Source organism: Petaurus breviceps, unplaced genomic scaffold (genome assembly GCF_028583685.1).
Source record: "Petaurus breviceps papuanus isolate PSGF00001 unplaced genomic scaffold, PetGlider_PUasm1.0 175, whole genome shotgun sequence".
Classification (NCBI taxonomy): Eukaryota; Metazoa; Chordata; class Mammalia; order Diprotodontia; family Petauridae; genus Petaurus; species Petaurus breviceps.
In genome coordinates, this window is record NW_027185764.1 from 9,030,962 (window position 1) to 9,058,373 (window position 27,412).

Consider the following 27,412-nt stretch of genomic DNA (forward strand, 5'->3'; position numbering starts at 1 on the left):
AAAGTATGTATAATATCTTCACAAAATAATGGAAAGCACTGAAGGAGAAAATAAACGTGCAGAAAACCTGATATGAGATTTAACTAATTCACATCATCCCCACAGTTTTATAGATAAAGTTGTAAAGAAGATAATGAATAGGAATGAAATGGAGTAGATTTGCTAGCATTTTAATAGAGGGTGATTTTTATCTGGAATGTCCACATTTAGGCTTTTAAGCCCTCAGTACTTTGTGAAGAAACTTTTTTTTTAATAAAGAAAAAATAGCATTCAAAAAATGTTGTTAGAAATTATGGTTGAACTTGATCAAATATACACAGAAGAAATTCACACTGGGTGGGAGGAAGGTTTGATGAAATTTTTAAAGTGCTCAGGAATTGCTTTTTTCCTGAAGTTATATCAAAGAAGGGATTTCAGAGACAAAGAAGAAACAGCCTTTGCCCTCAAGGAGCTTACGTTCTACTGATTTGCAAAATATACATGGATGGATAAATATGTGATAATTTAAGCAGGGAAAGAGCACTAATAGATGGGGGGAATCTGAGAACACTTTAAGAAATTTATTCATGTGGAGTTGAGGGAGTCCATTCTAATGCTGAAGAATACCATGAGCAAATGCATAGAGATATGAGATGGAATGTTGAGTTTGGGGAACAGTTAGTAGTCCAGTTTGACTAGAATGTAGAGGGGAGTAAGGTGAACCAAGGCTTAGAAAGGTAGGTTGGAGCCAGATTGTGGATGGCCTTAAATGCCAGACTAAGAAGTTTGTTGTTTTTGTTTTTAAGACAGTAGTGAGCCTTGGAAAATTTTTGAGCATGGGAATGACGTAATCTATAGCTTAGATTATTTTGGCAGCTATTTGTAGGATAGATGGAAAGTACAGAGACTGAAAGCAGAGAGACCAATTAAGAGGAAGAGTCCAGAAGGCTAGAAAAAAAAATCACAACTAGTATGGTTTTTCAAAATTAGGAGACAGCAAATATTAGCAACTACAACTCCTTAAGCTTCCTTTTTCATCTCAATAATAACATTTGTATTTGCTTTACGTTTTGCAAAATACTTTACAAATATTATGCCATTTGATCTTCACAGCAACCCTATAAAGTAGGTACTGTTGTTATTATAATTTACAGATGAAGAAATTGAGACTTAGTGTAAATGACTTGTCAGTCATTCAGTCAGTAAACATTTATTAAGTACCTACTGTATGCCAGGAAGACCCATCAGCAGGTTATTGCGGTAATCAAGACATGAGGTAATGACGACCCGCTCTTGAGTGGTGGCAGTGTCAGGAGAGAGAAAGGGACACATTTGAGAGATGTTACAAAGGTGAAATTGTCAGCTTGGATATGGTGAGTGAGAGAGAGTGAGGAATCCGGGATGACTTCCAGGTTGTGAACCTGAAGGGCTGGGAGGATGGCATTGCCCTCCATAGTAATAGGGAAGGTAGGAGGCAAGGGGAAGGCTTAGTGGAAGAGATGGTAAGTTCTGCTTTGCACACATTAAGTTTGAGATGTCTACTGGACATCCATTTTGAGGTGTTTGAAAGGCATTTGGAGATGGGAGATTGGAGGTCGGTAGATTGGGGAATCATCAGCATAGAGATGGTATTTAAATTCATGGGAGTGGATGAGATCACCTAGGGCATTAGTATAGAGGGAGAAGAGAAGAAGGCTCAGGTCCAAATCCTGAGGGACTATGGTTAGAGGGCATGATCTGGAGGAGGATCCAGCAAAGGAGACCAAGAAGGAGTGGCCAGATAGACAGGAAAGCCAGGAGAGGGTGTTGTCCCCAAAACCTAAAGAGAAGAGAGTATTAGGGAGGAAGATGGTGATCAGCAGTGGCAAAGGCTGCAGAGTGGTCAAGAATGAGGACTGAGGAAAGGGCATTGAATTTGGCCACCATGATCATTAGTAACTTTGTAGAGAGTGGTTTTGGTGGAATGATAAGGTCAGAATCCAGACTGTAAGGAGTTAAGAGAGTAAGAGGAAAGAAAATGGAGGCACTTTTTGTAGGTGGACTTTTTGAGGAGTTTACTACAAAAAAGCACAAGGAGGTATAGGATAGCAAGGCTAGAAGAATCAGGTGAGGAATTTTGTAGGATAGGAGAGACATGGGCATGTTTGTAGGCAGTAGGAAATTTGCCAGTAGAGAGTGAGAGATTAAATATAAGTGAAAGAATGGGGATGATGGGACAGTGTGTGGAGGAGACAGGATGGAGTGGGGTCTCTTTAACTTGTAGAGGGCTTAGGTTTGGTTAGGAGTAAGATCACTTCATCATGTGAGAGGGGTGAAGGAGGAGATAGTGGCAGAAGGCCCCTAAATGGGAAGGGATGAGAAAGAGGGGAGAAGGAGGAGTTGACAATAAATGGCCTCATTTTTTTCTGTAAAATATGAGGCAGGGTTCTCAGCTGAGAGGGCGGAGGGAGGGGAAAGCCATGGGACGTTTGAGGAGGAATGAGAAGGTTTGAAAGAGCCCCTGTGGAGAGTGGGCTGTTGAGTTGATAGGAGGTATGGTAGAATTGTCTTGCAACAGCCAGTTGAGGTTATGTAACAGATTTGGAAGGACCTGAGTCAGTCACACAGCTATTAAGTGTCTGAGGTAGGATTTGAAGCCACTGTCAGTGCACTGTCTACTATGCCGAGATATTTATGAAAATAATCTATATGAGTATTGAAGGTATCCTGTTGCCACAGTAATAGATTTAAAGCTGGAAGGGGTCTTAGACGTCATTGAGAGTGCTTCCTCATTTTACAGGTGAGGAAACTGAAGTCCAGAGAAGTTGGGTAACTTGCCCAGGATCTCACACCTAATAAGTACCTAAGGTAGGGTTATGTCCAGGTCTTCCTGTCTGTATCACCAGTGCCCTATCTATGGGGCCAAGATATTTATGAAAATAATCTATACAAGTATGGAAGGTGTCCTTGATGAAAATAATGAGAAGGAATCAGACACATTTTTATGGATGATTTTTCCACAGCAGAGCCTTCTCTAGCCCTGAAAAGTACTCAGTGCATTTGATTTGGTTGAGCAAAATTCAATCTTTAAAGGTTCTTCTTGAATCTGATTTCTTTCATGTATGTGTATCATAGAAGGGAGCCATGAGGGGTGGAAAGAACTTCGGGATTGGAGTCAAGGACAGGAGCTCAGAGTACTCTACCAGTGACTTGGTGGCTTCATTATGGGCAGCTTCCTTCACTTCTCTGGGCACATTCTGTAAAATGGAGATCTTAGATTGCAGACCTTACAGGATCGCTGTGAAGGAAGCACTTTGTAAAACACTTAAAAGCACAGGAGTGGGGAACCTGCCAGACTAGACAAAAGATGATCTGCTGTTATTCCCTTCAATGAGGCAGATCGCAGCCTATGCTCACCTTCCAATTTTATGTGACTCTTGTCTGTGTCCTACAGTTTTACTGAAGGAGTCCACTGAATACATGGGAGCCATTATCACCTTTTCCTGGTGTGGTGAGGATATTGGTGGAGCTCTTGGGCTGACTGTCTACCTCTTAGTCCTTGCTTTCACTCACTACATGAATGACCCCCTTTTTTTCCCCTTCTGTATTTCCCTTATAGATCCCTTACTCCATTTCTTCATTGAAGTTCCTTATTATGTACTGTAACCTGCTCACATCCTCCATGTACCTTTCTTTTGCCCTCTGTGTGATACTCATTTTTAATTCTTCAGAGGCTATAGTCTTCCACGACTTTTAGTAATGCAGCAACACTAGTAGAATATAAGTATTAGCAAGGTAAGTCTTCTTTTCTAGGAGGACTTTGGGGGGGTCCATAAAGGAACTTTGCAATTTCGTGAAGGTAATCTATTTTGCCTTCTTTTTGTTTAATTATGGATGTCAGTTGTTCGTTTTATGTCTGTTCCACATATGCATACTGATAGATAAGCTCCAGAGGTTGTCCTTACTACAGGACATTCATAATCTGGAGAATAGACATTCTTCATTCACTTGGTTTTTCCCATGTTAACAGGCCAGACTCTTTTGAGTAATTAAAGATCTCTGTCTTGTTTTGGGGGCTTAACGTAACTAGTGCATTCTGCAAACAGAAGCATCTTCACTGTTTGTATAGGGAATCCTTTCATAACTTGGTCTTCATGTTACATCTACCTCCACGTAGCAGCTACCTATGGTGAGAATAGGTCTCTGTTTTGTGCCTCATATAACGTCCGTGATGTGAGAGTCATTGGATCAAGTTACTGCTTACATACAATAGGGGCATCTTGGTGGTGTAGTAGATAGGGCACCGGCCCTGGAGTCAGGAGGACATGAGTTCAAATCCAGATTTAGACACTAGCTGTGTAATCCTGGTAAGTCACTTAACCCCAATTGCCTCCAAAAAAAAAAAGAAAAGATAGGCAGGAATCATAGATATAAATAAGTATGTATAAAATAAATAGAGTAGATGAAAAATAGCCTTTGAAAAGAAAAATGTTGGCACCTGAGGTTCCAGGAAAGAACTTTTGCAGGAAATGACTTTTGAATGAGTCTTAAAGAAAGTCAGGGATTGTAACAGTCAGCGATTAGGAAGAAGACTCTTCTAGGTAAGGAAGACAGTAGCTAGTGTAAAGGCTCCGAGATGGGACATAGAATATCATGGTTTTCCTTTTAAATCATTTCCTATTTTGTATACAGCTTGCTTTGTTATATATTTGTTTGCATGTTGTCTCCCCCATTTTGAATTATGAATTTTGATTATGAATTCCTTAAGGACAGGTGCTGTCTTTTGCCTCTTTTTGTATCCCTAGAGCTTAACACAATGTCTGAAGTATAGGTATAGTAGGCACTTAATAAATGTTGATTGATTAATCATGTGTGAGGAACAGTAAGTAGGCCAGTATGGCTGACCCATTCTGTGTGTGGAGGGGAGTAATATGTTAAAAGACTGAAAACAAAAGAACAGGTTGTAAAGAGCTTTCAGTGTGGAGCAGAGGATTTTCTATTTAATTCTAAAGGTAATAGGTATCCACCAACATTTATTGAATAGGGAAATGACTTAATTTTATATTTTGGGAAAAATCACTTTGGTAGCTATGTGGATAGATTGGAGTGGGGAGAGGCTTAATAATAATAATAGTTAATATTTGTAAAGTGCTTTAAAATTTGTAAAGAACTTTCAATATATTATTAATCCTTACAACAACCCTGTGATTTTGATGCTATTATTATCATTTTATAAATGAGGAAACAAGCTGAAGAGAAGTTGTGGCTTCCCAGAGAATAAATAATTGAGTCGAATTTGAACTCAGAGCTTCTTTAAAATTATTTTTCTCTTTCAGTATTCACTTCCATAAGCTTTTGAGTTTTAAATTTTTTCCTCCTCCCTTCCTGGCCCAAGATGGCATGCAATCTGGTAAAGACTCTGCATATACATTCACATTAAACATATTTTCACATTAGTTATATTGTAAAGAAGAATCAGGACCAATGGGAGGAACCACAAGAAAGAAGAAACAAAACAAAACAAAATGACAACAACAACATAAAGGAGAGCAAATAGTCTGCTTCGATCTGCATTCAGACTCCATAGTTCTTTCTCTGGATGTGGACAGCATTTTTGGTCACGAGTCTTTTGGAGTTGTCTTAGATCCTTGCGTTTCTGAGAAGATCCAAGTCTGTGAAAGTTAGTCATTGCACAATGTGGCTGTTAATCTGTACGGTGTTCTGGTTTTGCTCATTTCATTCAGCATCAATTCATATAAGTCTTTCCAGATTTTTCTGAAGTCTACCAGCTCATCATTTCTTATAGCACAATAGAATTCCATTACATTCATATATGACAGTTAGTTTAGATATTCCCCAATTGATGGGTATCCCCTCAATTTCCAGTTCTTGGCCATCACAAAAAGAGCTGCTATAAATATTTTTGTACATATGGGTCCTTTCCCCATTTTTATGATCTCTTTGGGATAGACCTAGAAGTGGTATTACTAGGTCAAAGGTTATGCACAGTTTTATAGCCCTTTGTGCATAGTTCCAAATTTCTCTCCAGAGTGGTTGCATCAATTCACACCGCCAACAATGCATTAGTATTCCAATTTTCCCACATCTTCTCCAACATTTATCATTTTCCTATCTTATCATGTTGACCTATCTGTGAATTCAGAGCTTCTTGACTCCAAGTGCACCACTGTGCATTGTACCACTGAGCTGCCTCTGAGGCAAGGAGCCTAATTAGAATGTGGGGAGAGCCCACAGTGAGTAGATGATTCTTAGTTTTAATTCTAGCTCCTTTGACCTCTGGAATATCATATTCCAAGCCCTTTGATCCCTTAATTTGGAAGCTGCTAGATTTTGTGTTATCCTGATTGTGTTTTTACAGTACTCAAAATTGTTTCTAGTTGCTTGCAATATTTTCTCCTTGACCTGGGAACTCTGGAATTTGGCTACAATATTCCTAGGAGTTTTCCTTTTGGGATCTCTTTCAAGAGACAGTCAGTAGATTCTTTCAATTTCTATTTTACCTTCTGGTTCTAGAATATCAGAGCAGTTTTTCTTGATAATTTCTTGAAAGGTGATATCTAGGTTCTTTTTTTGATCATGGCTTTCAGGTAGTCCCAATAATTTTAAAATTATCTCTCCTGGATCTATTGTCCAGGTCAGTGGTTTTTCCAATGAGATATTTCACATTGTCTTCTGTTTTTTCATTCTTTTGGTTCTGTTTTATACTTTTCTGTTTTCTGTTTTATACTGTTTTATTTCTCATAAAATCATTAGCTTCCATTTGCTCCATTCTAATTTTTAAGGAATTATTTTCTTCAGTGAGCTTTTGGACCTCCTTTTCCATTTGTCCCATTCTGACTTTTAAGGCATTCTTCTCCTCATTGACTTTTTGGACCTCCTTTGCCATTTGGGCTAGTCTATTTTTCAAGGTATTATTTTCTTCAGTATTTTTTTTTTGTCTCCTTTAGCAAACTGTTGACTTATTTTTCATGATTTTCTTGCATCACTCGTTTCTCCTCCCAGTTTTTCCTCTACTTCTCTTACTTGATTTTCAAAATCCTTTTTGAGCTCTTCCATAACCTGTGTCTAATTCATATTTTCCTTGGAGGCTTTTGATATAGGGGTTTTGACTTTGTTGTCTTCTATGTTTTGATCTTCTTTGTCACCAAAGTAAGATTCTATAGTCTGAGGGGTTTTTTTGTGCTGTTTGCTCATTTTCCCAGCCACATACTGGCTTTCTAACTCTTTGTCAAGGTAGGACTCTGCTTTCAGTGGGGATGGGGTTGGGAGTGGGTGTACTATACCAGGCTTGACGGGTTTTGTGCAACTGTTTTCAGAGATACTTCTAGGGACCTATAAATTTTCAGCTCTTCTAAGGTGTTATGATCAAAGGAGAGATGTTTACTTCTTTCCTGGCTTGTGCTCTGGTGTGTGAGTGATAACAGGTACTCTTTTCTGCCTTGTAACTATGAGGAGGACCCCCTCTCCACAGCCACCACAAGCTCTGCCACACCAGTGCCCCTCCTCACTCCAGGACTGCCACTCAGGACTATGACCCAGATCCAGACAGCAAGAGAATTCTGCCTCAGTGCCAGCAAAGAGATCTCTGCAATCCCTCTTCTGATCAGCTGCTTGATCATCCACCATCTGTGGGCCCAGAGCTCTGGAAGCACCAGCTGCTGCTGCTGCCACCACCACCATTACTGCTGCCACTTCCACCACCCTAAGACTGGGGCTGGACCATGCTCCTCTCTCACCCAGATCTGACAGAGTTTTCCCACTGACCTTCTATGGTGTCTTTGGCATTTGTGGGTTGAGAAGTCTGTAAACCATCACAGCTGCCAGTGATTTTTTTCCCTGAGGCCTGCTTTGGCCTTGTCTATGCAGGTGCGGCCCACGCTGGACTGTACTCTGCTCCCAACCCTGTACGATAGACCTTTGTTGACTCTCCAGGTGGTCTTGGACTGGAGATTTGTTTCACTCTATGGTTTTGTGGGTTCTGTAGCTCTAGAATTTATTTAGAGTTTTTTTTTTTTTTTTTGCTTTTTGAAAGGGTAAGGTAGGGCAGTTGGGTTTAAGTGACTTGCCTAAGGCCACACAGCTAGTTTTGTGTTAAGTGTCTGAGGCTGGATTTGAACTCAGGTCCTCCTGACTCCCGGGCCGGTGCTCTATTCACTGCGCCACCTAGCCGCCCCCCTAGAGTAATTTTTTACAGGTATTTGGAAGAGTTTGGGGGAGAGCTCAAGCAAGTCCCTGCTTTTACTCTGCCATCTAGGCTCTGCCCCCCACTTTGCTTAGTTCTTTGCCAAATTTTCTTAAAATTGATTTTTCCCTCCTCTACTTCTTACTGTTTTATTATGCAGTACTACTCGTATCTTCCATTATCTTTTCCTTTAAGATTTTATAAATGAGTTTGTATTCTAAACCACTATTGTCTTTGCTTATCATTTCTCTTCACTTGGCAAATAAATAAAGTGATTGCTGATTAAAGTACTTATCCTTTCATTTCCCTGCAACTTCTTCCTTCTTTCAGTTTTGTTTACAGAAAAAATGTTGACATTGGAGAAGACTCTCACATGTAGCATACCAGAAGCTGTTTTTAGATAGCCAAATACTTTGCAATTCTTAACATCCTCTGCCCTCTTTTTTGCCTCTTTGCTACCATAGAAGTGGAAGAACAGTTAGGACTAAGACCAGTATTGTGTTCTTGTTTCATACATTGCCATAGTCAAAGAATTCATCACCAGGTTTCCAATTTGCAGGTAATGAGGCTTTCACCTTAGCTAGGCTGGTTCTTGGAAAGCAGACTTGGTGTGTTGCATGGACCATATTTTTATTATAATCAGTAATGATGATAAGAGACTATTAAGGCTCTTTGACAGATGAAACAATAGAGAAAACTTTAATGATCTTTGATTACTGTTATTAAATGGGGGCATAAAACAGAGTAACATATGCTTACTAGAATTGTTTCCCAGTGTCATGGAGGATATTCTGTGCAAAGTCCAAATCAAAGAGGGATTCTGTAAGGATGGTGATATTTGCAGGTATTTCCTTTTGTGGATGACATTCTTATTGTATCAAGTCTAAGTATGTTAGAGAACCTCCTGATGATCACTAAAAGAGTTCAGCATAACTATCCACAGAGGAAAAACCAAATGGATGAAATACACATCTGTGTATTGTCCCTAGATTACGATGCATAGTTGACACATGTGACGCTGGTAGACACTGAGCTGGGGTTAGAGTTGAACAGGAGTAGGAGCAGAGATTATGTTTGTACATTTACTTTCATTAAACCCATGCTGTTCCCTGACACATGAGCCTTTCTCTTTGACTCCAGTATTCTCCTGGCAGTGTTTTATGGTTGCAAATCATGGAATATGACAGCCTCATAAAAACTGTGATTTCAAAATGCAGTGGAGAGATGGATGAGGTAAGGCTATGGCATTTAACCAGTTAGGAGTTGAATGCAAGAAGTGTTGTAAAAGTTGAGTAGGAGGGTTGGTCACAAGTCAGGAATAAAGATTATAGGTGAATAATGGCCCAAGTGTTCCTCTGGTACCGCCAGAACATTAAAAGATCTAAAAGAAGGCCTCCAGTGTGTTGGGTAGATGTATCTCTAGTGGATTTGTGGGCGGTCATTGGCAAAAATCCTGTAGAATGAGAAGAGATGAGTGGGTTGCAACCTGTACTGGTGGATTAAGTACTCACATCAGTCATTGATCCTTTGAAGTATTTTCACACATGGGCATGTGGAAAAAATCGCTGTATATTCCAGTGTGGAAATTATTGCTCATCATTTGGCTTTGGTGCTTGAGGTTAGCAGTATTTTCTATCTGTATTTGTGGAAGTGTTGTCAAGTTCCTTTAACCTACTCTCTCTTTTTGCCCCTTGCTTTTGGAAACCTTCTTTCATTTCTGTTTGCTTGAATCACTACATTCCCAAAGTAGGAGAATTCACCTGATTATTTTTGGGGAAGCTGGTTGTCTTTTTTTCCTCTCAGTTACTACTTGACTTTTGGCATCTCTGGGTCTAGGCTTGTAAGGGAAGTATGGTGCACAGTTTCTTGCACTGGACATAGAGGTGAATTTCTGTTTTTCAGAGTACATCTTTTGGAGTTCTCTGTTTTAACTTGCTTAGTAAAGTGTTCATTTCACACAGCAGGCATACAATAAATATTGTGGACTGAGCAATCCCAGTTCAGAAAAACCACCTAGCCAAGTGAGGCTTGAAGAAAACAGGAAGGGCAAAATGGACAATTTTGGATTGTGTTTCTCTTAACATATTCCTTTGATTATATTAATTTGATGCCAAAGCAATAACTGACTTAGATACTGCTCCTAACTTGAGTAGTAAGTTTTCACCATTATATAAAACCATAGTTTTAGAATGTAATTTATTTTTTATCATTATGTCTCACGAGTAACAATTCTGTTACATACCAAGTGATGACTTTGGGTCAGTTAATTAATTTGGTTTCTTGAATGGGGGGGGGGGGGGGTTCCCCCCCCCCCTGCTCCAATAATTTATTTTTTTTTTTTTAATTTATTTTCTTTTAGCTTACAACATCCAGTTCCACAAGCTTTTGAGTTCCAAATTTTCTCCCTCTCCTCCCCTCTCCCCCCCATGGCGGCATGCAGTCCAGTATAGGTTCTACATAAACCTTCACATTAAACATTAGTCAGGTTATAAAGAAGAATTATAAACAATGGTATGAACAATGAGGAAGATGAGACAAAACAAGATGAAAAAAGAGAGCAAGTAGTTTGTTTTAACCTGCATTCAGACTCCATAATTCTTTCTCTGAATGTGGATAGCCTTTCCATCCTTTGGAGTTGTCTTATAGCCTTGCATTGCTGAGAAAAGCCCAGTTTATCAAAGTTAGTCATCACAGATTACAATGTTGTCTGTAATTGTACAATGTTCTCCTGGGTCTGCTCTGGGGGGGCAGATCTTAAAGCAATGGTTGGATAACTGTTGGATGTTTCGTGGATGGGATTCTTGTTCAGATTTATATTGCAGAGGAGGTGGCCCCAGGTTACTTTTAACTCTGGAATTCTGTGACTACTGTGTGATGGATGAGGTGTGACCCTCTATTCCACATAGGCAGAATGTACCTCTGACTTTGCTCCAAAGCCATGTGACTGTGCTTTCAGGAATCCAAGAGATCAGAGAAACTCTTCACTATTAGTAGTCAAACAGCTGAACATGCTGGACCAGTTGAGGGCAGGATCATCATTGTAGGTGAGGATGGCACTGAACACTTCTGGCACTCATTTGGATGTCTAACACTGACCCAGACTTAAATGTAGGACATGGGGGCAGGCATCCTACTTTTGAGACAGTTCTTTTTGAATTTGGATACTGTATACTTGTGTGTATCAGGGATAACATGCAGGGGAATGAGAAAGACATTAAATCACCTTGACCAAGTGACAAAATCATTCTAGACTGATTGTAGAAAGAGTGAAGTAGAATGTATTAGAGAAGTATCAGAGTAGGAACTTGGAGGATTCTTTGTTTTCACCCTATTGCAAGGAGTTTTATTTTGCTGACGGTATTTTTATTATTTTTACTAATGTTCATTGTTGAATACTTACTGAAAATAAATAAAAATACAAAGTATTTTTCTTATTAAGAAAAGACCTGATTTTGCCCTGTGGGTGCTTATTCTAAAATATAAATTAACTTAGCAGAGCATACATGGACATATGTACACAGTGGTACTTTAGCAAACACCTGAATTCCTTCATTCTTTCCTTCCTTCCTTCCTTCCTTCCTTCCTTCCTTCCTTCCTTCCATACTAGAGCTGGAAAATGAGGGAAGTAGTGGTACAGAAGGAGGCTAGCAAAGCATTCAGGATACAGTGATGTTTTGGTGAATGGCTGTGGTAAAGAGTGTGTTGCATCAAACTTGAGGAATAAATAGCATGCTACTCTTTGGTTACCATTTTCTGATGGGGTATCTTTGGAGGTCACAAAGAAAGGGAATATGAAAATTTCATTGACATTATGTGGTGTAATCTTTGAAATTTAAGAACAGGATAATATAGAATATTCAGTTTGAAATTGACTTATTTCACGACCTTCATCTAATCCTTTAACTTCCATTTTGCTTTCCTTATTTGGAAAATGATTATACTTGTTTGCACTGATGGAAATCTGTGTGGGGAATATTCATGGGAACTTATTTCTATGTCTGCTGTGTTCTGCCATCATGCAAAGCGTTTGACAATGTACAAATGATTTAACAGTTCCCAGAACAAAGTAATTTCCATTCCTACTATTGCATGTTTGTAAAGCACCCTTAACACAGGTTTTTTTCTTGGACCATCATATAGTGATTGTTGCTATGGGATCATGTAGAACAGTTGAAAAATGAAAGCCTTTGACTTGGTATATACAGAAAATGAGAATTAAAAAAGTGACAAGCATAAGCAGGGACTTAAGATAGAGAAAACTGTTTTTAAAAGAAATAATACAAATGATTATCTGCTGCTTTTCTATGCTTTTTCTGGATCATTAAAATGGAGAAAAAGAACAAAGTCAGTGAGAGTTTTAGAGGGAAGATGGTCCCATCTGGTGAAAGTGTTGTGCCCAGAAGGCACAACACTTTTATTGTCAACTTCTATTAAAAACCCACATTACAGTAGACTAATTTTTGGACATGAATGTATTTATCTAATTTCTGTTTATACTTTCTCAAAAATTTCAATATTGCAGATTTTGACATAAAGGAAGGTTAAGAATTTTCATCTTTTTTTAAAAGATAAGATTTTAATATAATTTTGTTTAAGACTTTAATTTTTCCCCCCCAAGGCATGTGTTTTTTTCCATGCATTTTTTTTTTTTTATTCTCACTTATTTGACTGTTCATTTTGCTTGGCCAGGTAGAATGTATTTATTTGTGTGGCGCTTTCAGTTCTCTCATATCTACTAGGAATTTTGCTTTTACTTTTTATTAACATTTGTTTTTAAAACATTGATTTCCAGATTCTTTCCCTTCTTTCCCCCTCACCTACTCCCATTGGGAAGACAAGCAATTCAGTATAGACTGTATATGTGTAGTTACACAAAACATTTCCATAGTAGTTATATTGTGAAAGACTAACCACATTTCCCTCCATCTTATCCCGCCCTCCACTAATTCTATTTTCTACTTTGACCCAGTCCCTTTTCAAAAGTGTTTGCTTCTAACTACCCTCTCCCCAAATCTGCTCTCCCTTCTATCATCCCCCCTCTTATCCCCTTTTCCCCCACATTCCTGTAGGGTAACATACCCAGTTGAGTGTGTATGTTATTCCCTCCCTTAAGCCAAATTCAATGAGAGTAAGGTTGACCCATTCTCTTTCACCTTCCTGCTTTTCTCCTCCATTGTAACAGTTTTCTCTTGCCTCTTTTATATGAGATAATTTACTCTATTTTATCTCTCCCTTTCTCCTTCTTCCAATATATTTTTCTCTTACCTCTAAATTTCATTTTTTAGATATCCCTTCATATGCTCCTCATCCTGTGCTTTCTGTCTATGTATACATGTACACACATATACATATATATACACACACTTATACCCTCCTATACATACATATATATGTATATATACACACATATATATTCTCTTCCTGTCCTCATACTGAGAAAAGACTCATGAGTTACAATTATTGTTTTTCCATGTAGGAATGTAAATAGTTCAACTTTAATAAGTTCCTTATGATTACTTTTTCCTGTTTACCTTTTCATGCTTCCTGTATTTGAAAGTCAAATTTTCTGTTCAGCTCTGTTTTTTTCATCAAGAATGCTTGAAAGTCCTCTATTTCATTGAATGACCATACTTTCCCCTGAAGCATTATACTCAGTTTTGTTGAGTAGGTGATTCTTGGTTTTAATCCCAGCTCCTTTGACCTCCGGAATATTATATTCTAAGCCCTCGATCCATTAATGTAGAAGCTGCTAGATCTTGTGTTATCCTGATTGTGTTTCCACAATACTCAAGTTGTTTCTTCCCGACAACTTGTAATATTTTCTCCTCTTGACCTGGGAACTCTGGAATTTGGCTATGTTTCAAGAGGCGATCAAGTGAACTCTTTGCATTTTTATTTTGTCCTCTGGTTCTAGAATATCAGGGCAATTTTCCTTGAGAATTTCTTGAAAGATGGTGTGTAGGCTCTTTTTTTTGATCATGGCTTTCTGGTAGTCCAATAATTTTTAAATTATCTCTCCTGGATCTATTTTCCAGGTCAGTGGTTTTTCTAATGAGATATTTCACATTGCCTTCTATTTTTTCATTTGTTTGGATCTGTTTTATAGTATCTTGATTTCTCATAAAGTGATTAGCTTCCAGTTGCTCCAATCTAATTTTGAAGGAGTTATTCTCTTCAGTGAGTTTTTGAAATTCCTTTTCCATTTGGCAAATTTGGCTTTTTAAGGCATTCTTTTCCTCACTGGCTTTTTGGGCCTCTTTTGCCATTTGAGTTAGTCTATTTTTTAAGGTGTTATTTTCTTCAGTGTATTTTTGGGTCTCCTTTAGCAGGCTGTTGACTTGCTTTTCATGATTTTCTTGCATCCTTCTCATTTCTCTTACCAATTTTTCCTCCACTTACTTGATTTTCAAAATCCTTCTTGAGCTCCTCCATGGCCTGTAATCAGTTCATATTTTTCTTGGAGGCTTTTGATGCAGGAGTTCTGACATCACTGTCTTCTTCTTGTTCCATGCCTCGATCCTTTTTGTCCGCAAAAAAGGGTTCTGTGGTCTGATTGTGCTTCCTCTGCTTGCTTATCTTGCCAGCCAATTACTTGACTTTTGAGCTCTTTGCCACGGTAGAACTCTGCTTCCAGAATGGAGAGAGCTGTGTCCCAAATTGCTGGGTTTTGACAGTTGTCAGAGCTATGAGAAGGCTGCCTTCTCTACAGCCACTACAAGCTCTGGCACACTGGCGTTCCTCACCCCAGGACCACCACCCAAGACTGTGTCCCAGATCCAAGCAGGACAAAGCAAGAGAGATTAGCCTCTGAATGGTCTCTTGGTCCCCCTATGATCTGCAGGCCAGGAATTCTGGAGGCAGCCATATGGCAGCAGGTGCAGACGCAGCACCGCTGGGCACCTCTTGTTCCCAGGGGCAGGGGCCTGACCAAGCTCTTCTCTCACCCTGGATCAACAGGGTTCCCCACTGACCTTTTACTTTCTCTTTGGCATTTATGGGTTGAGAAGTCTGGAAACTGCCACAGCTGCTGGTGATTCACTCTCCTGAAGTCTGCTCTGGGTGATTGGGGCTGCCCCAGGCTGCCTGTATGGCTCATGTGGGACTGTGCTTGGCTCCCAGTCTGGTGTGATAGCCCCTTCCTGTTGGCCTGCCAGGCCGCCTTCAGCAGGAGATTTTTTTCTCTCTGTCACTTTGTGGGTTCTGTAGCTGTGAAATTTGTTTAGAGTCATTTTTTTTTTTTTACCAGTATTGGAGGTGGTTGGTATGGGAACTCAAGCAAGTTCCTGCTTTTACTCTGCCATCTTGTCCCCGCCCTTGCTTTTACTTTTTAAAAAAAATTCTTATTTCTTTGCAGGAGATGCCGAATGAAGATGAACCAAACACCATTGACCTAATGAATAGCATAAACCTAATGGAGTTTTCTGATGAGATCCTTTTGCACATCCTAAGTTATATCCCCAGCACAGACTTGATTTTGAATGTTAGGAGAACCTGCAGGAAGTTGGCAACTCTTTGTCTTGACAAAAGTCTCACTCATACAGTGCTGCTTCATAGGGATTACCAGGTAAGAAATGAGTGGTAATAATTTCATTTACTGCCCCAACTTCACCCCAAATAAGATTTAGACTGAGGAAATGACACTTAAGTAGGTGTTGATTGACTATACTAGCTGTTTTCTGTACTTTTAGAAAAAGACTGCTTAAGAGAAAAAAGAAATAGGGCCCAGTTTAGAGATTTTATTATCCAAGGCTCCTCTGGCACAGATCACACCTCCTCAGTTCTCTGTGATTCTTGTCTGAGTATTATATATCTATATCTATCTGTTGTTGAGTATTTATGCAACATATTGGAGGGCTTTTTCTGATTCTTTTAATGTACCTTGGATATGAATGGAGTAATTAGGCTGTCCATTTGTTGTCCTTTGCTTTTGTGAAGTAAATCAATCCAAGTACTTTTCTGTTCTTAACATACTCTTTTTATAGCAGGGTAATAGGAAAATTATATGGTAATTGCCCCACATTATCCCCTTGGATTATTACTGCTTCATAGGAAGGTTCATTTTTCTAGGAATTGATTGAATTTCCTTGCATATCATTAATGCTGCTACCCTGGTATGAAAGAAGTAAATGGACTTCTCTTATAGGGAAATTGGAATGCCTTGCGTAAGAGCTAATAAACCCCATGATAATTCAAAGTATAATGTTATAAATTTATATTTATTAAGAATACATATGTATGTTTGATATCACCATATAATCCAGAATTTGCAGTTGCTTATGACTATTTAGAAGAATACAATAATTTGTGAGTTAATGTGAAATCTTCATAAAGAGGGAAGGAAACAGTAAGGCTTTCAGGAACTTACCTGGAGAAAGGAGATCCTTTCTGTTCTAAAATTCTGTGATACTAATTTTTTTAAAAGGGCGTTTATAGGGATTTGAGGAAGGATAAAATAATTAATTGGGCTTCAGTTCTTTGCAAATCTAAATCTCTTTCCCTCCTCTTCCTTCTTTAATGCAGGCCAGCGAAGATAAAGTGAAACAACTGGTGAGGGAGATTGGGAAAGAGATTCACCAGCTGAACATGGCCGGCTGCTACTGGCTGTCTGGAACCACCATTGAGCACGTGACGCGCTGTAGGAACCTTGTGAAAGTCAACTTGTCGGGCTGCCATCTCACTTCTATCCGACTCTCTAAGATGCTGTCAGCCCTCCAGCATCTGCGTTCTCTGGCCATCGATGTCAACCCGGGCTTTGATGCCGGCCAGTTGAGCAGTGAATGTAAAGCCACACTCAGCCGGGTGTTAGAGCTGAAACAGACCCTATATACACCATCATATGGGGTGGTACCTTGCTGTACCAGTCTTGAAAAACTGCTGCTTTATTTTGAAATCCTAGACCGCACCCGGGAAGGAGCGATTCTTTCAGGCCAGCTAATGGTGGGCCAGAGCAACGTCCCTCACTACCAGAATCTTCGTGTGTTTTATGCTAGGTTGGCCCCTGGCTACATTAATCAGGAGGTAGTAAGGCTGTATCTGGCCGTGCTCAGTGATCGAACCCCTGAAAACCTTCATGCTTTTCTTATTTCGGTTCCAGGCAGCTTTGCAGAGAGTGGAGCCACTAAAAACCTCCTGGACTCCATGGCTCGCAACGTCTCCTTGGATGCATTGCAGCTTCCCAAATCCTGGCTCAATGGCTCCTCGCTCCTTCAGAATATGAAGTTCAACAACCCGTTTTACTTCAGTTTCAGCCGCTGTACCTTGTCTGGAGGACACCTGATTCAGAGAGTAATTAATGGGGGAAAAGACCTCAAAAGCTTAGCCAGCTTGAATCTCAGTGGCTGCATTCATTGTCTGTCTCCAGACTCATTATTTCGTAAAGCAGAGGATGACATTGATAGCAGCATCCTGGAAACATTGGTTATGTCCTGCTGCAATCTGAAACACTTAAATCTGTCTGCTGCACACCATCACAGCTCTGAAGATTTGGGGAAGCATCTGTGTCAGCTCTTAGCTCAGCTTCAGCACCTACGTTCTTTATCCCTTCCTGTTTGCTCCATTGCGGACTCTGCACCAAAGGCAGATAAGGCACCCACACAGGTGGTGACTAATGCAGTGCCCCGGGGATTTGGAAAGAAAGTCCGAATTGGAGTGCAGACATATCCCAGGACTGTGTCTTCTGAGTCAGTGACTCAGAAGCCATCCTCTGTTTTCTGGACTCTTCTGGAGAATGTGCCATTTTTGGAAACCCTGGAGTTAATTGGGTCCAATTTTTCTTCTGCCATGCCCCGGAATGAGCCTGCCATTCGAAACTCACTACCCCCCTGCAGCCGTGCACAGAACGTTGGGGATGCTGAGGTGGCCGCCATCGGCCAGCTGGCATTTTTACGGAATTTGACACTGGCCCAGCTGCCCAGCATTCTTACAGGCTCTGGGCTCATTAGCATTGGGTTGCAGTGCCAGCAACTGCAGACGCTTTCATTAGCCAATCTGGGCATGATGGGGAAAGTGGTCTACATGTCTGCCCTCTCTGATATGCTAAAGCACTGCAAGCAGCTAAAAGATCTCAGGTGAGGAAGGACTTGTGATCTTTTTCCATTCATTTTCAATGAATGTCTTCATTCTTTGAATGAAGTTTTAGATACCTTATGATTTGTACTGAACACAGAGACTAATACCTCAGAAGGGAAGACCTGTTAGTCCAGTTCATGAATTAGAGTCGTGTCTATACTGGATTCCTAGTGGTAGTATGCGATGGAGCTACTTTACAGTATGATCCTTTAGCTCCCTCAGTAACCAAGCACTCATGAATGGCCTCTGCAATGGATGTGTTTCATGTTGAAGTCAGCTTTGTAGCAAATGGTATAGTGAGGTTCCAGAGTTTTTCTGTTTTGATGGATTTCCATTAGTTGGTTTGAGTAGCACCTTTGACAGGAATCTTGTAGTGGATAGAGCATTGAACTTTAAGTCATAAGAACCTGGGTACAAATCCTGCCTCAGACATTTACTTTCTGTGTGACTGGGAAAGTCACTTAATTTCTCTCTACCCTAGTTTCCTTGTCTATAAAATGAGGGGGTTAGACTCATTGGCCTCTGAGGTCTTTCTAGCTCTAAACCTGTGATCCTGTAGGCCTGAGTCAGGGTGTTCTATTTATGTGAAAATCTTAACTGATCCACTTCTAAATCTGTGATACTTTCATCCTTTGTATTTGAAGAATTCTAACATAACTGTAGAAATTTAAGCACAGTTTTTTCATTGATTATGGATTATAAAGTTATACTCACTGATTATAAATAATAATGTTAAAATACTTTCTGGAAGTTGAGAAGGCTGAATGAGCACTGTATTAGAGGTCAGATTCTTAGCACAGGTCTGCCACTGTGTGATGCTGGATGAGTCACTTTTCCTTTGTGGGTCTAGTTTTGCTCATCTATTAAATGAAAGAATTGGACAAGATGATTTATTGTCTCTTCCATTGCTAAAATAATTTTTTTGGTGGCTTTTTGGAGGGCAATTGGGGTTAAGTGACTTGCCCAAGGTCACACGGCTATTTTTTGTATTAAGTGTCTAAGGCCAGATCCGAACCCAGGTCCTCCTGCCGGTGCTCTGTTCACTGCGCCACCTCGCCGCCTTAAGATTCTGGGTTTAAATAAGTGAGCAGTCCTACCTACTGAACTTGCTAGTTTACCTTACTTGTTATTAGCTAGCCTTAAGTACAAATGTAGTGAAGTGGAATTTAGATGTTATGATTATGGAATCTTGAAAATTCACGTGACTCTCCACCCCGAAGTAGAATTCTGAAGGGCTGTTTTTAATTCTCTTCCTGCTCATTGCTCAAGCCCCCATTACCACCATAGTGAAAGTTCTGAAGAACAACATTTTTGGTGGGGGTTGGGAGTGGTTAAAGAATTGAGGCAAACCAAATTTGATTTGGTTCTAGTCATTGTTTTTACTAGTGTGCCCAAGTAAGTAAGCGTCATCATTCCCCACAGGGCAAAATATTTCCAGGGATTTCTAAACCCTCACTAACCTTGGGGAATGAGAAGCCTAGGACTAAAAGACATTCAAATGGCAGAACAGATTGCTGTAATCATGTATATTTCACTGCTGTGTTGAACCAACACATCTTTTCTCCTCTGCTTTGTTTCTCAGCAACGGTAGCTCACCCCCTGAGCATATGTAGTACTTTGAATTTAGAAGTTATTTATACCAGTATCTCTTGCATCCATGTCACCATTGCTTTGAGAACTGTAGCTCTGCCTTCTCTCTTACTGATTTAACATTTTCCAATCAGAAAGTTAAATTTATGTAAATTTTTGGCTTTATTTTTGCATAAAAGAGGACAGAAATGTAGTTTTGTGTATCCAAAAATGTGGAGCTCCAGATCTGTTCTTATTTGGAGTGTTGTTTCATGGATCATTAAAAAAATTTTTTTTGCTGAAAACATTGACTTATGAAAATATTTATGAGTGCTTTTCAGACATAGATTTGCTTAAAGAAACAACAAAGGCCCCAGTTTTGCTGAAGAGTAACTAAAATGAGTCAAAGGTTTTAAAAAGGGATTTACCGGAATAGTGATGAAATGCTGTTCTTTTGCTATTTTCTAGATAGTACAGATGGGATTCTTTTCTAAAAATTCATCTTTAGGCACTGTGTATGCATGTTTATGTTTGTGCATGCCTGTCCATGTGCGTGTACTTAAAACAACATGGTGTAATGGAAAGAGCCCTGAATTTCATGTCAGAGGATGTGAATTTGAAGCTCAGCTTTGTTACACTATTTTACTGGGGGCAAGTCAGTTAACCCCTTTAGCTTTAGTTTTCTTTATCTTTAAAATGAAGGGGTTGGGTTAAATAACTGTCACATATTTTTTTTTCCATCTCAGTAGCTATGATTCTATGAACCTCTGAACTGCAGAGCTAACTTTGATACCTTATCATGCCATGGGGGTGCCCCTGGGTTCCTCAAGGCCTGGCCAGAGAAGTTCAGGCTTTAGCAGGACTTAGCTGGAATGACTTTGAATACAGGCCTATCATTAGATTGTATAAGCTGTCACATGAGGATGAGCCCAGCTATGTTTGAAAAAGCTTATCATACCAAAGGGATGGCAACTCAGTGATGAAACTTTTCAGGCATGCCAACGCACAAAGACTTTTCAGAGAGAGAGAGAATATCAGAGAATGAGAATGTGTGTGTGTGTGTGTGTGTGTGTGTGTGTGTATATATATATATATCTATATATATATATATATATGTATGCATGTATGTATGTATGTATGTGTGTATGTATGTGTGTGTTTGTGTAGCAGGGTTATGATTTGCATTAGTGGAGGGAGTATCTCTCTCCTCTTCTCTCCCACCCCTCCCTTGCATTTAGGACTAACTGAAGTGTTAAAAGATCTTGGGACCCCAAAGACATAGTTTCTTGTCTATGCCTTCTTTGTCTGCCATGTGTTCTGAAACTGGGAGTTTCCTTTATTTGATGAGGGTGAGTACTTTTTAGTAGAGTTGGGTTGAGATACCAGTTTAATTTAGCCTAGAAGACTTGTTGGTTGGTCTGTCAGTTTTTTCAAATGTTATTTTACAGCCCTCTGAAAAGCATTTATTTTTTCTTAATGCATAGAAGATAAAATCTATTCATCTTTACCAATGAAAACATTTTTTTTTTTAAAGCAGTTGGGGTTAAGTAACTTGCTCAAGGTTACACGGCCAGTTATTTCTGGGTGTGGTGGTAAGTATCTCAGCCCGGATTCGATCCCAGGTCATCCTGACTCTGGGGCCAGTGCTCTATTCACTTCGCCACCTAGCCACCCTGACCATAGTACTTTGAGGTAAATGCAGTATGTGTTATCATCTTCATTTTGTGGGCGAGGAAACTGAGGCTCAGAGAGGATGTGACTTAACTCCTGTTCACACAGCTAGTATGTGAGAAGCAGGATTTGAATATAGGTCTCTGCCAACTTTGAGTCCTCTTTTTTTTTTTTTAAGCAATTGGGGTTAAGTAACTTGCTCAAGGTTACATGGACAGTTATTTCTGGGTGTGGTGCTGAGTATCTGAGCCCGGATTTGATCCAGGTCATCCCGACACTGGAGCTGGTGCTCTTACTTGCTGTGCTACCTGGCTGCCCCGAGTCCTCTCTGTTCTATGCCACTCCACACTGCCCCAGTTTTACAGATGCAGTAATATACTAGCTATTATTTCTGTAGCACTTCAACATTTGCAAAGTGCTTTAAATATATTGTTTCATTTGTCTGCCCTACAATAACTCCAAGGTAAGTACTACAGTATTATCCTCATTTTATTTTTTATTTTTTTGCCTTTTGGTGGGGGGAATGCATTTTTTGGAGGGCATTTGGAGTTAAGTGACTTGCCCAAGGTCACATGGCTAGTAAGTGTTAAGTGTCTGAGGCCAGATTTGAACTCAGGTCCTCTTGGCTCCAGGGCTGGTGCTCTATTCACTTCGCCACCTAGCTGCTATCCTCATTTTATAGATTAGAAAATCAAGGCCTAGGGAATGTGAAACAGTGAAAAATATTTGGCTCCTTTTAGATTGCACCTCTCTGTTGAACCTAAGTTGAAGCCCACACTTTAAAAATTAACAAAAACTTGGGGTGGCCAGGTAGCACAGCGAGTAAGAGCACCGGCTCCAGTGTCAGGATGACCTGAGGATCGAATCCAGGCTCAGATACTCAGCACCACACCCAGAAATAACTGGCCGTGTAACCTTGAGCAAGTTACTTAACCCCGATTGCTTTAAAAAAAAATTTACCGAAAACTGGGTGATTGTCAGCCTAGGAGCAAAGAAGAATAGTTGTTTTTCTTCTTCTTTATCATTTCTCATCAAAGATGTAACATGATGTATTGGAATCGAGACAGGTAGGTTTTTTGCCTCCTGCCTGCAACTTACTATATGACCTTAGTCATTACAGGGTTACAGCCTCTATACAGTTTCCTCATCTGTAAAATGGGGATAATAATGCTATTGACCTCAGAGTTTTGTTGGAGAAAAGTGCTTTTGTTATTGTTACTACTAGTTACTGTGTGAGTAAAATCTGACTTGTGAATCATTTGGTAATGGATACCGTCCTAACCCTTTTCAGAGGAATTTGTTTTTGTGCTAAAAAGAGTAATCATTTCTTGTTGGTATTTTTAATTTTATGATTTCAAATTATTATTGACATTTTTAGCTTTATTACACTTCTGTTTCCCAATAGAAGCTTCCTGCCTCCCCCCTCCAGAGAACCTTTTCCAACAAAGAATAAAAGGGGAATAATGGTTCTGCAAACTCTATGGAGACATCAGAATTCTATACCCAGAGTACTCCCATCTCTGCAAAAAGGGAAGGGTGGTCCATTCTCATTTTTTTCTTGGAAGCTAACCTTGGCCATTGTAATTTCACAGCGATCGTTTTATTATTGTTCTTTCTGTTTCTGTTGTTGTATATATTGTTTTCCTTGTTCTGCTTACTTGATTTTTCATCCGTTCATGTAGCTCTTCCCATGTTTCTCTGTACACTCATCATTATTGTTAATTACAGTGCGATAGTATCCCATTCTATTCCTGTGCCCCAATTTGTTTAGCTATTCCTTTAGTTGAGTGGAATCTACTTTGTTTCCAGTTGTTTACTAGCACAATAAGTGTTGCTACAAAGATGTCAGCATGTGTGGGACCTTTCCTTTTGTCCTTGACATCCTTGAGTAGATGACCAGTGGGATCTCTGGGTCATGGGATACGGACATTTTAGTCACATTCTTTGAGTAATTCTCAGTTACTTTCTTGAATGGTTGAACAACTCTGACAGACAGTTCTGCCAACATTATATTTATGTGTTTGCCTCTGCTCAGCTCCTCTAACATTTTTGGTCTTTAATTTTAAGCTGATGTTTTCCCCAAATTTGGGATTTTACCTTGATTTTGCTTACTTTGGTGGTCTAGGGTCCTGGCTGTGCCTCCAAGCAGTACAAAGTACTAAAGTCGAAGGAAAATGACTTTCTTCTTTCTTGGCTTTCAGGGATTTAAACTTCGCCCCTTTGTTCTGTTGCAGTTTCTGTTTTTCCATATAGTCAAATCTCTCTTTGTTATCCCTTTTAGAAATGGTCATTTCTCTTGGGAAACCTTGGCAGCTATCATGTTAGCCTAGGCCCTAGGAGATTTTAACTACTACTTCCTTCTGTTGAACCTGTGCGTTAGAATTGCAACACCTGTTCTTAATTGCCACCTCTGATTGTAGGCTTCCCCAACTCTTTTCTTCATCTTTCTTTTGTCTCCCTTTTCTTTAGCTTTGTTTTTGTCATCTTTTCCATAAGATGGTTGCATCATCTCTCAGTTTCCCCTTCATGGCTTTTACACTTAAAGTATATCCTATACCACAATTCTCTCTCCTTCAAACAATGGCCTGAAAAAAGTTTCTGATATGTTTTTCTTTCCTTTCATAGTTCTGTGAACCTTTAAATTGCAAGTAATTTGCCCTGCCTTGGACACTTACTGGTCATGTGACTCCGACAAGCTTCTTATCTGTAAAATGGGGATAAAAATACTTGCAGTACCTTCTTCACTGGGCTGTAAATCTTTATTTCATTTTTTTGGAGGCAATTTGGCTTAAGTGACTTGCCCAGGGTCATAAAGGTAGTGACTATAATAGACTGGATTTGAACTCAGGACCTCCAGACTCCAGGACTGGTGCTTTCTCCACTGTGCCGCCCACCTGCCCCTGGGCTGTAAATCTTATACTTTTTCAGTATTAGCTCTTATTAGGGGAAACAGCATCTTTTTAATAAAGCTCTGTTAATATTAAGGTTTGCAAAGTGCTTTATATATTTTATCTCATTTAATCCTTAACAACCTTGTGAGGTATGTTCAGTGGTCAGTATAAACTGCTCATTAAAAGCATTTATCAGACACCTAGAATTAAACACTAAGCACTGAGGGTAGAAGTACAGAGAATGAACTTCCACTCTAAAGGGGGAGACAACAGGTACACATAGAGAATAAATACAGAGTAGTTAACTGTAAGGTAATTTGGGAGGGAGGGTCTCAGCACTTGGGAAAATCAGCAAAGACAGCAGGATGGTGCTTGAGCTGTTTTGAAGGAAGAGATTCTGTGAGGTGGAGGTGAGGAGCTTTGCATGTATGCACGTATGTATGTATGGATATATGCACATATGTATGTACGTATGTATGTACGGATGTATACTAGGGCTGGCTAAAATGAGGAGGAATTTTCACGTGCAGCTTATAGTTTGTTTACCTTAGAGTCACATCTTTCAAGGTTGACTTATTGTGGTTTGTCTGATTTACAAACAACCCATGGACATATGAAGTGCTAGCTACCACGGAAGTCACCACATATGCTGGACACCCCCTACTTTGCCCATCACTGTCATGGAAGATATAGAAGACTACTGTGTTGAAGGAGAAGGCAGTGGGGAACAAAACCCTGTTCCTGTTGCCTGGACGTGTGCATGTGTGTTTCTGGGAATAGGAATATGTTTGCCCACATAAACAGTGTTATAAAATGGTGGTTAGGGTCAGTCAGTGGGTATAGTTTCACAATAGTATGTATTAAATAAGTTGTAGGCTGGCCCGTTTATATTGTTTTTATGGGAAATTGTGTTCTGAGTTCCAAGTGACTTTTTATAAATGAACTTTTTGGCACATAACTCTGTAAATTAGGGCCTGCATATAATAAATGCCAGTTCCTAAAATGTAGCCAATTTAGAATCCTCTCCTGAATTTCTGCCTTCTGCTGTGATAGTTTTAAGAGGAGCCAAGGCAGACTGGGATGAAAGGAACAGGTGGTAACTCCCCACCCTTGTGCTAAAACTGATAGGAAGAAATAGTATTAAAAAGGAAAATGGTTTTCAGATGCTTGGAGATTAAACTGACTCTACCCTGTTGCCTCCTGGGTCTCTTGGTCCCAGCTGGTGAGTTTAGGGTGGAGATTTCTTTTGCATTTTTAAGTGGTAAAGAGAAGGTTCTTAGGTGAACAAACATTCATTCAGATGCAGTCAGCACTACTTAAGAAGTTATTGGTTTTGGTTCCACAAAATCATTTAGTCCTTTCCTTTTGCCCCAGAACTAATGCATTTGCCCCTTTCTCCACTTAGCTGCAGTTGAAAGTTTGGGGAGTGTTACAGTGCCGATGAGATTTATAGTGGGATCCGTGTCTCAGGAACAAATCATTTCAGTTCTCAGTTTTAGTCCACAGGTTTGTCTTCTGACATGGTATCTCGCTTGGAAGCGAAATGTACTCATCTCTTCTAGAAATACTACTACTAAGGACCGAAAAATAAAATGGTTGCTCCTTTCTTCAGAAGGCATAAATTGAGATTCTTAGCAGGGTAGAATAAAGTTAATATGAATTGTCCATATCTAAGAAACCAGTGAAAATGTAAAGAGGGACACATTTCTTATCCCAGAACTTGAGTTGGTTTCTTTGGAAATGATACTTTTAGGTATCTAGAGAATTTGGATGTATTTTAGTGACAATTTGATTTTTAATTAAAATTTTAATTTCATAGAGCTAGAAGGGACCTTTAGAACTGTTGTGTTCTAGCTGATAAAGCGTCATTCCTGTTTCATAGGTGAGGTGACAGCCAAAGAGGTTTGTAGGTGTAGGGGAGAAGTAGAGCTCAGGGCTCAGTGCAGTGATCTTGCTTCTGTAGCATTTAGGGTTTATGAAAAACAAATTTTGATTTGAATTAAAATATTGTCTAGCCCCATCCCCATCATTTTACAGAGGAAGTTCCAGAGAAATGAAACTAAGTCAGATGCTTAGTTATGGGCAAAACTAGCTTTAGAGTTTAATTCTCCCAATTTGTAATCCAGTGTTCATTCTTCTGTACCATGTGGACAATATAAGTTAAATGATCATACTATATTTTAGAGCTTGTGACTTGCCACAATAAGTTTCCCCACAAAGTCATGTGAGTTCAGAAACTGGGTACTTTTTCCTTAGGATTCAAAAGGGACCTCTAAGTTGAAGGGAAGAAAGAAATCATGTGATAGAACAGATCATAGAGACATTAAGGCTCCATGTACAGCCAAACTAATTTAGGATGATCATTTCTTCCCTTCCCACCGTATCACAGCAGCTGCTAACTGAACAGTTGGTAAAATCAAATGTGGTTGGTCCAGGTTTGACAACTACATTGGATCAGTTGTGTTCCATTCTGCGGATTGTTTGTCAGTTAGCTGTTGTTATTGTGACCAAAAGAAAAAAATCACTTTTGTTTTGTAGTATTGTATATATAGCTTCTTGTCTGTTTTTCTCATCTCCCAATGGTGCTTGCTGATGAATGTTAATCAGTGAAGTATAGTAGAAGGTGTTAATTTGATAGCCAGTCATTCTGTCAAGTTAGGGCATTCAAGAATGGTGCTCTCTCTGTTCAGGACCATTTCGGACAGAGGTGGCAGAAAATAAATAGCTTCTTTCAAAAAGGAATTCCTGCTAATTATACCCCAGTAGACACAGTACAGTTCTTGTTATCAAGTTGGCAGGAAGATTTTTAAACAGGTGAATGGGAAAGATCCAAGTGCCAAGGAGCTGGCTTCTTAGCAGTTTAATATATGTGTTTATGTGTAGACATAGAAGTTTAAACTGTGAGATTTCAAAATGTTTCTATAGGCTTAGAAATGCCAACGTGAAACCATAGTGCCACCTAGTGTCCAAAGTCCTCACTGCGGTACTCCCCTCCACGCTTCCTTCTCCCATTTTCTAGCTTATAAGATGCGTTCACCTGCCGTATTGAGTT

General features: G+C 39.6%; 1 protein-coding gene across 1 annotated transcript in view; it reads left to right on the top strand.

Moving 5' to 3' along the window:
- The window catches only part of FBXL18 (F-box and leucine rich repeat protein 18), an 83,556-nt gene that overhangs the window by 8,126 nt on the left and 48,018 nt on the right, over positions 1 to 27,412 (top strand). Inside the window, exons 2-3 of the mRNA XM_069084747.1 lie at positions 15,516 to 15,725; positions 16,682 to 18,228. Coding sequence (XP_068940848.1) covers positions 15,516 to 15,725; positions 16,682 to 18,228 — 1,757 coding nt within the window. The remainder of the gene's footprint in view (positions 1 to 15,515; positions 15,726 to 16,681; positions 18,229 to 27,412) is intronic.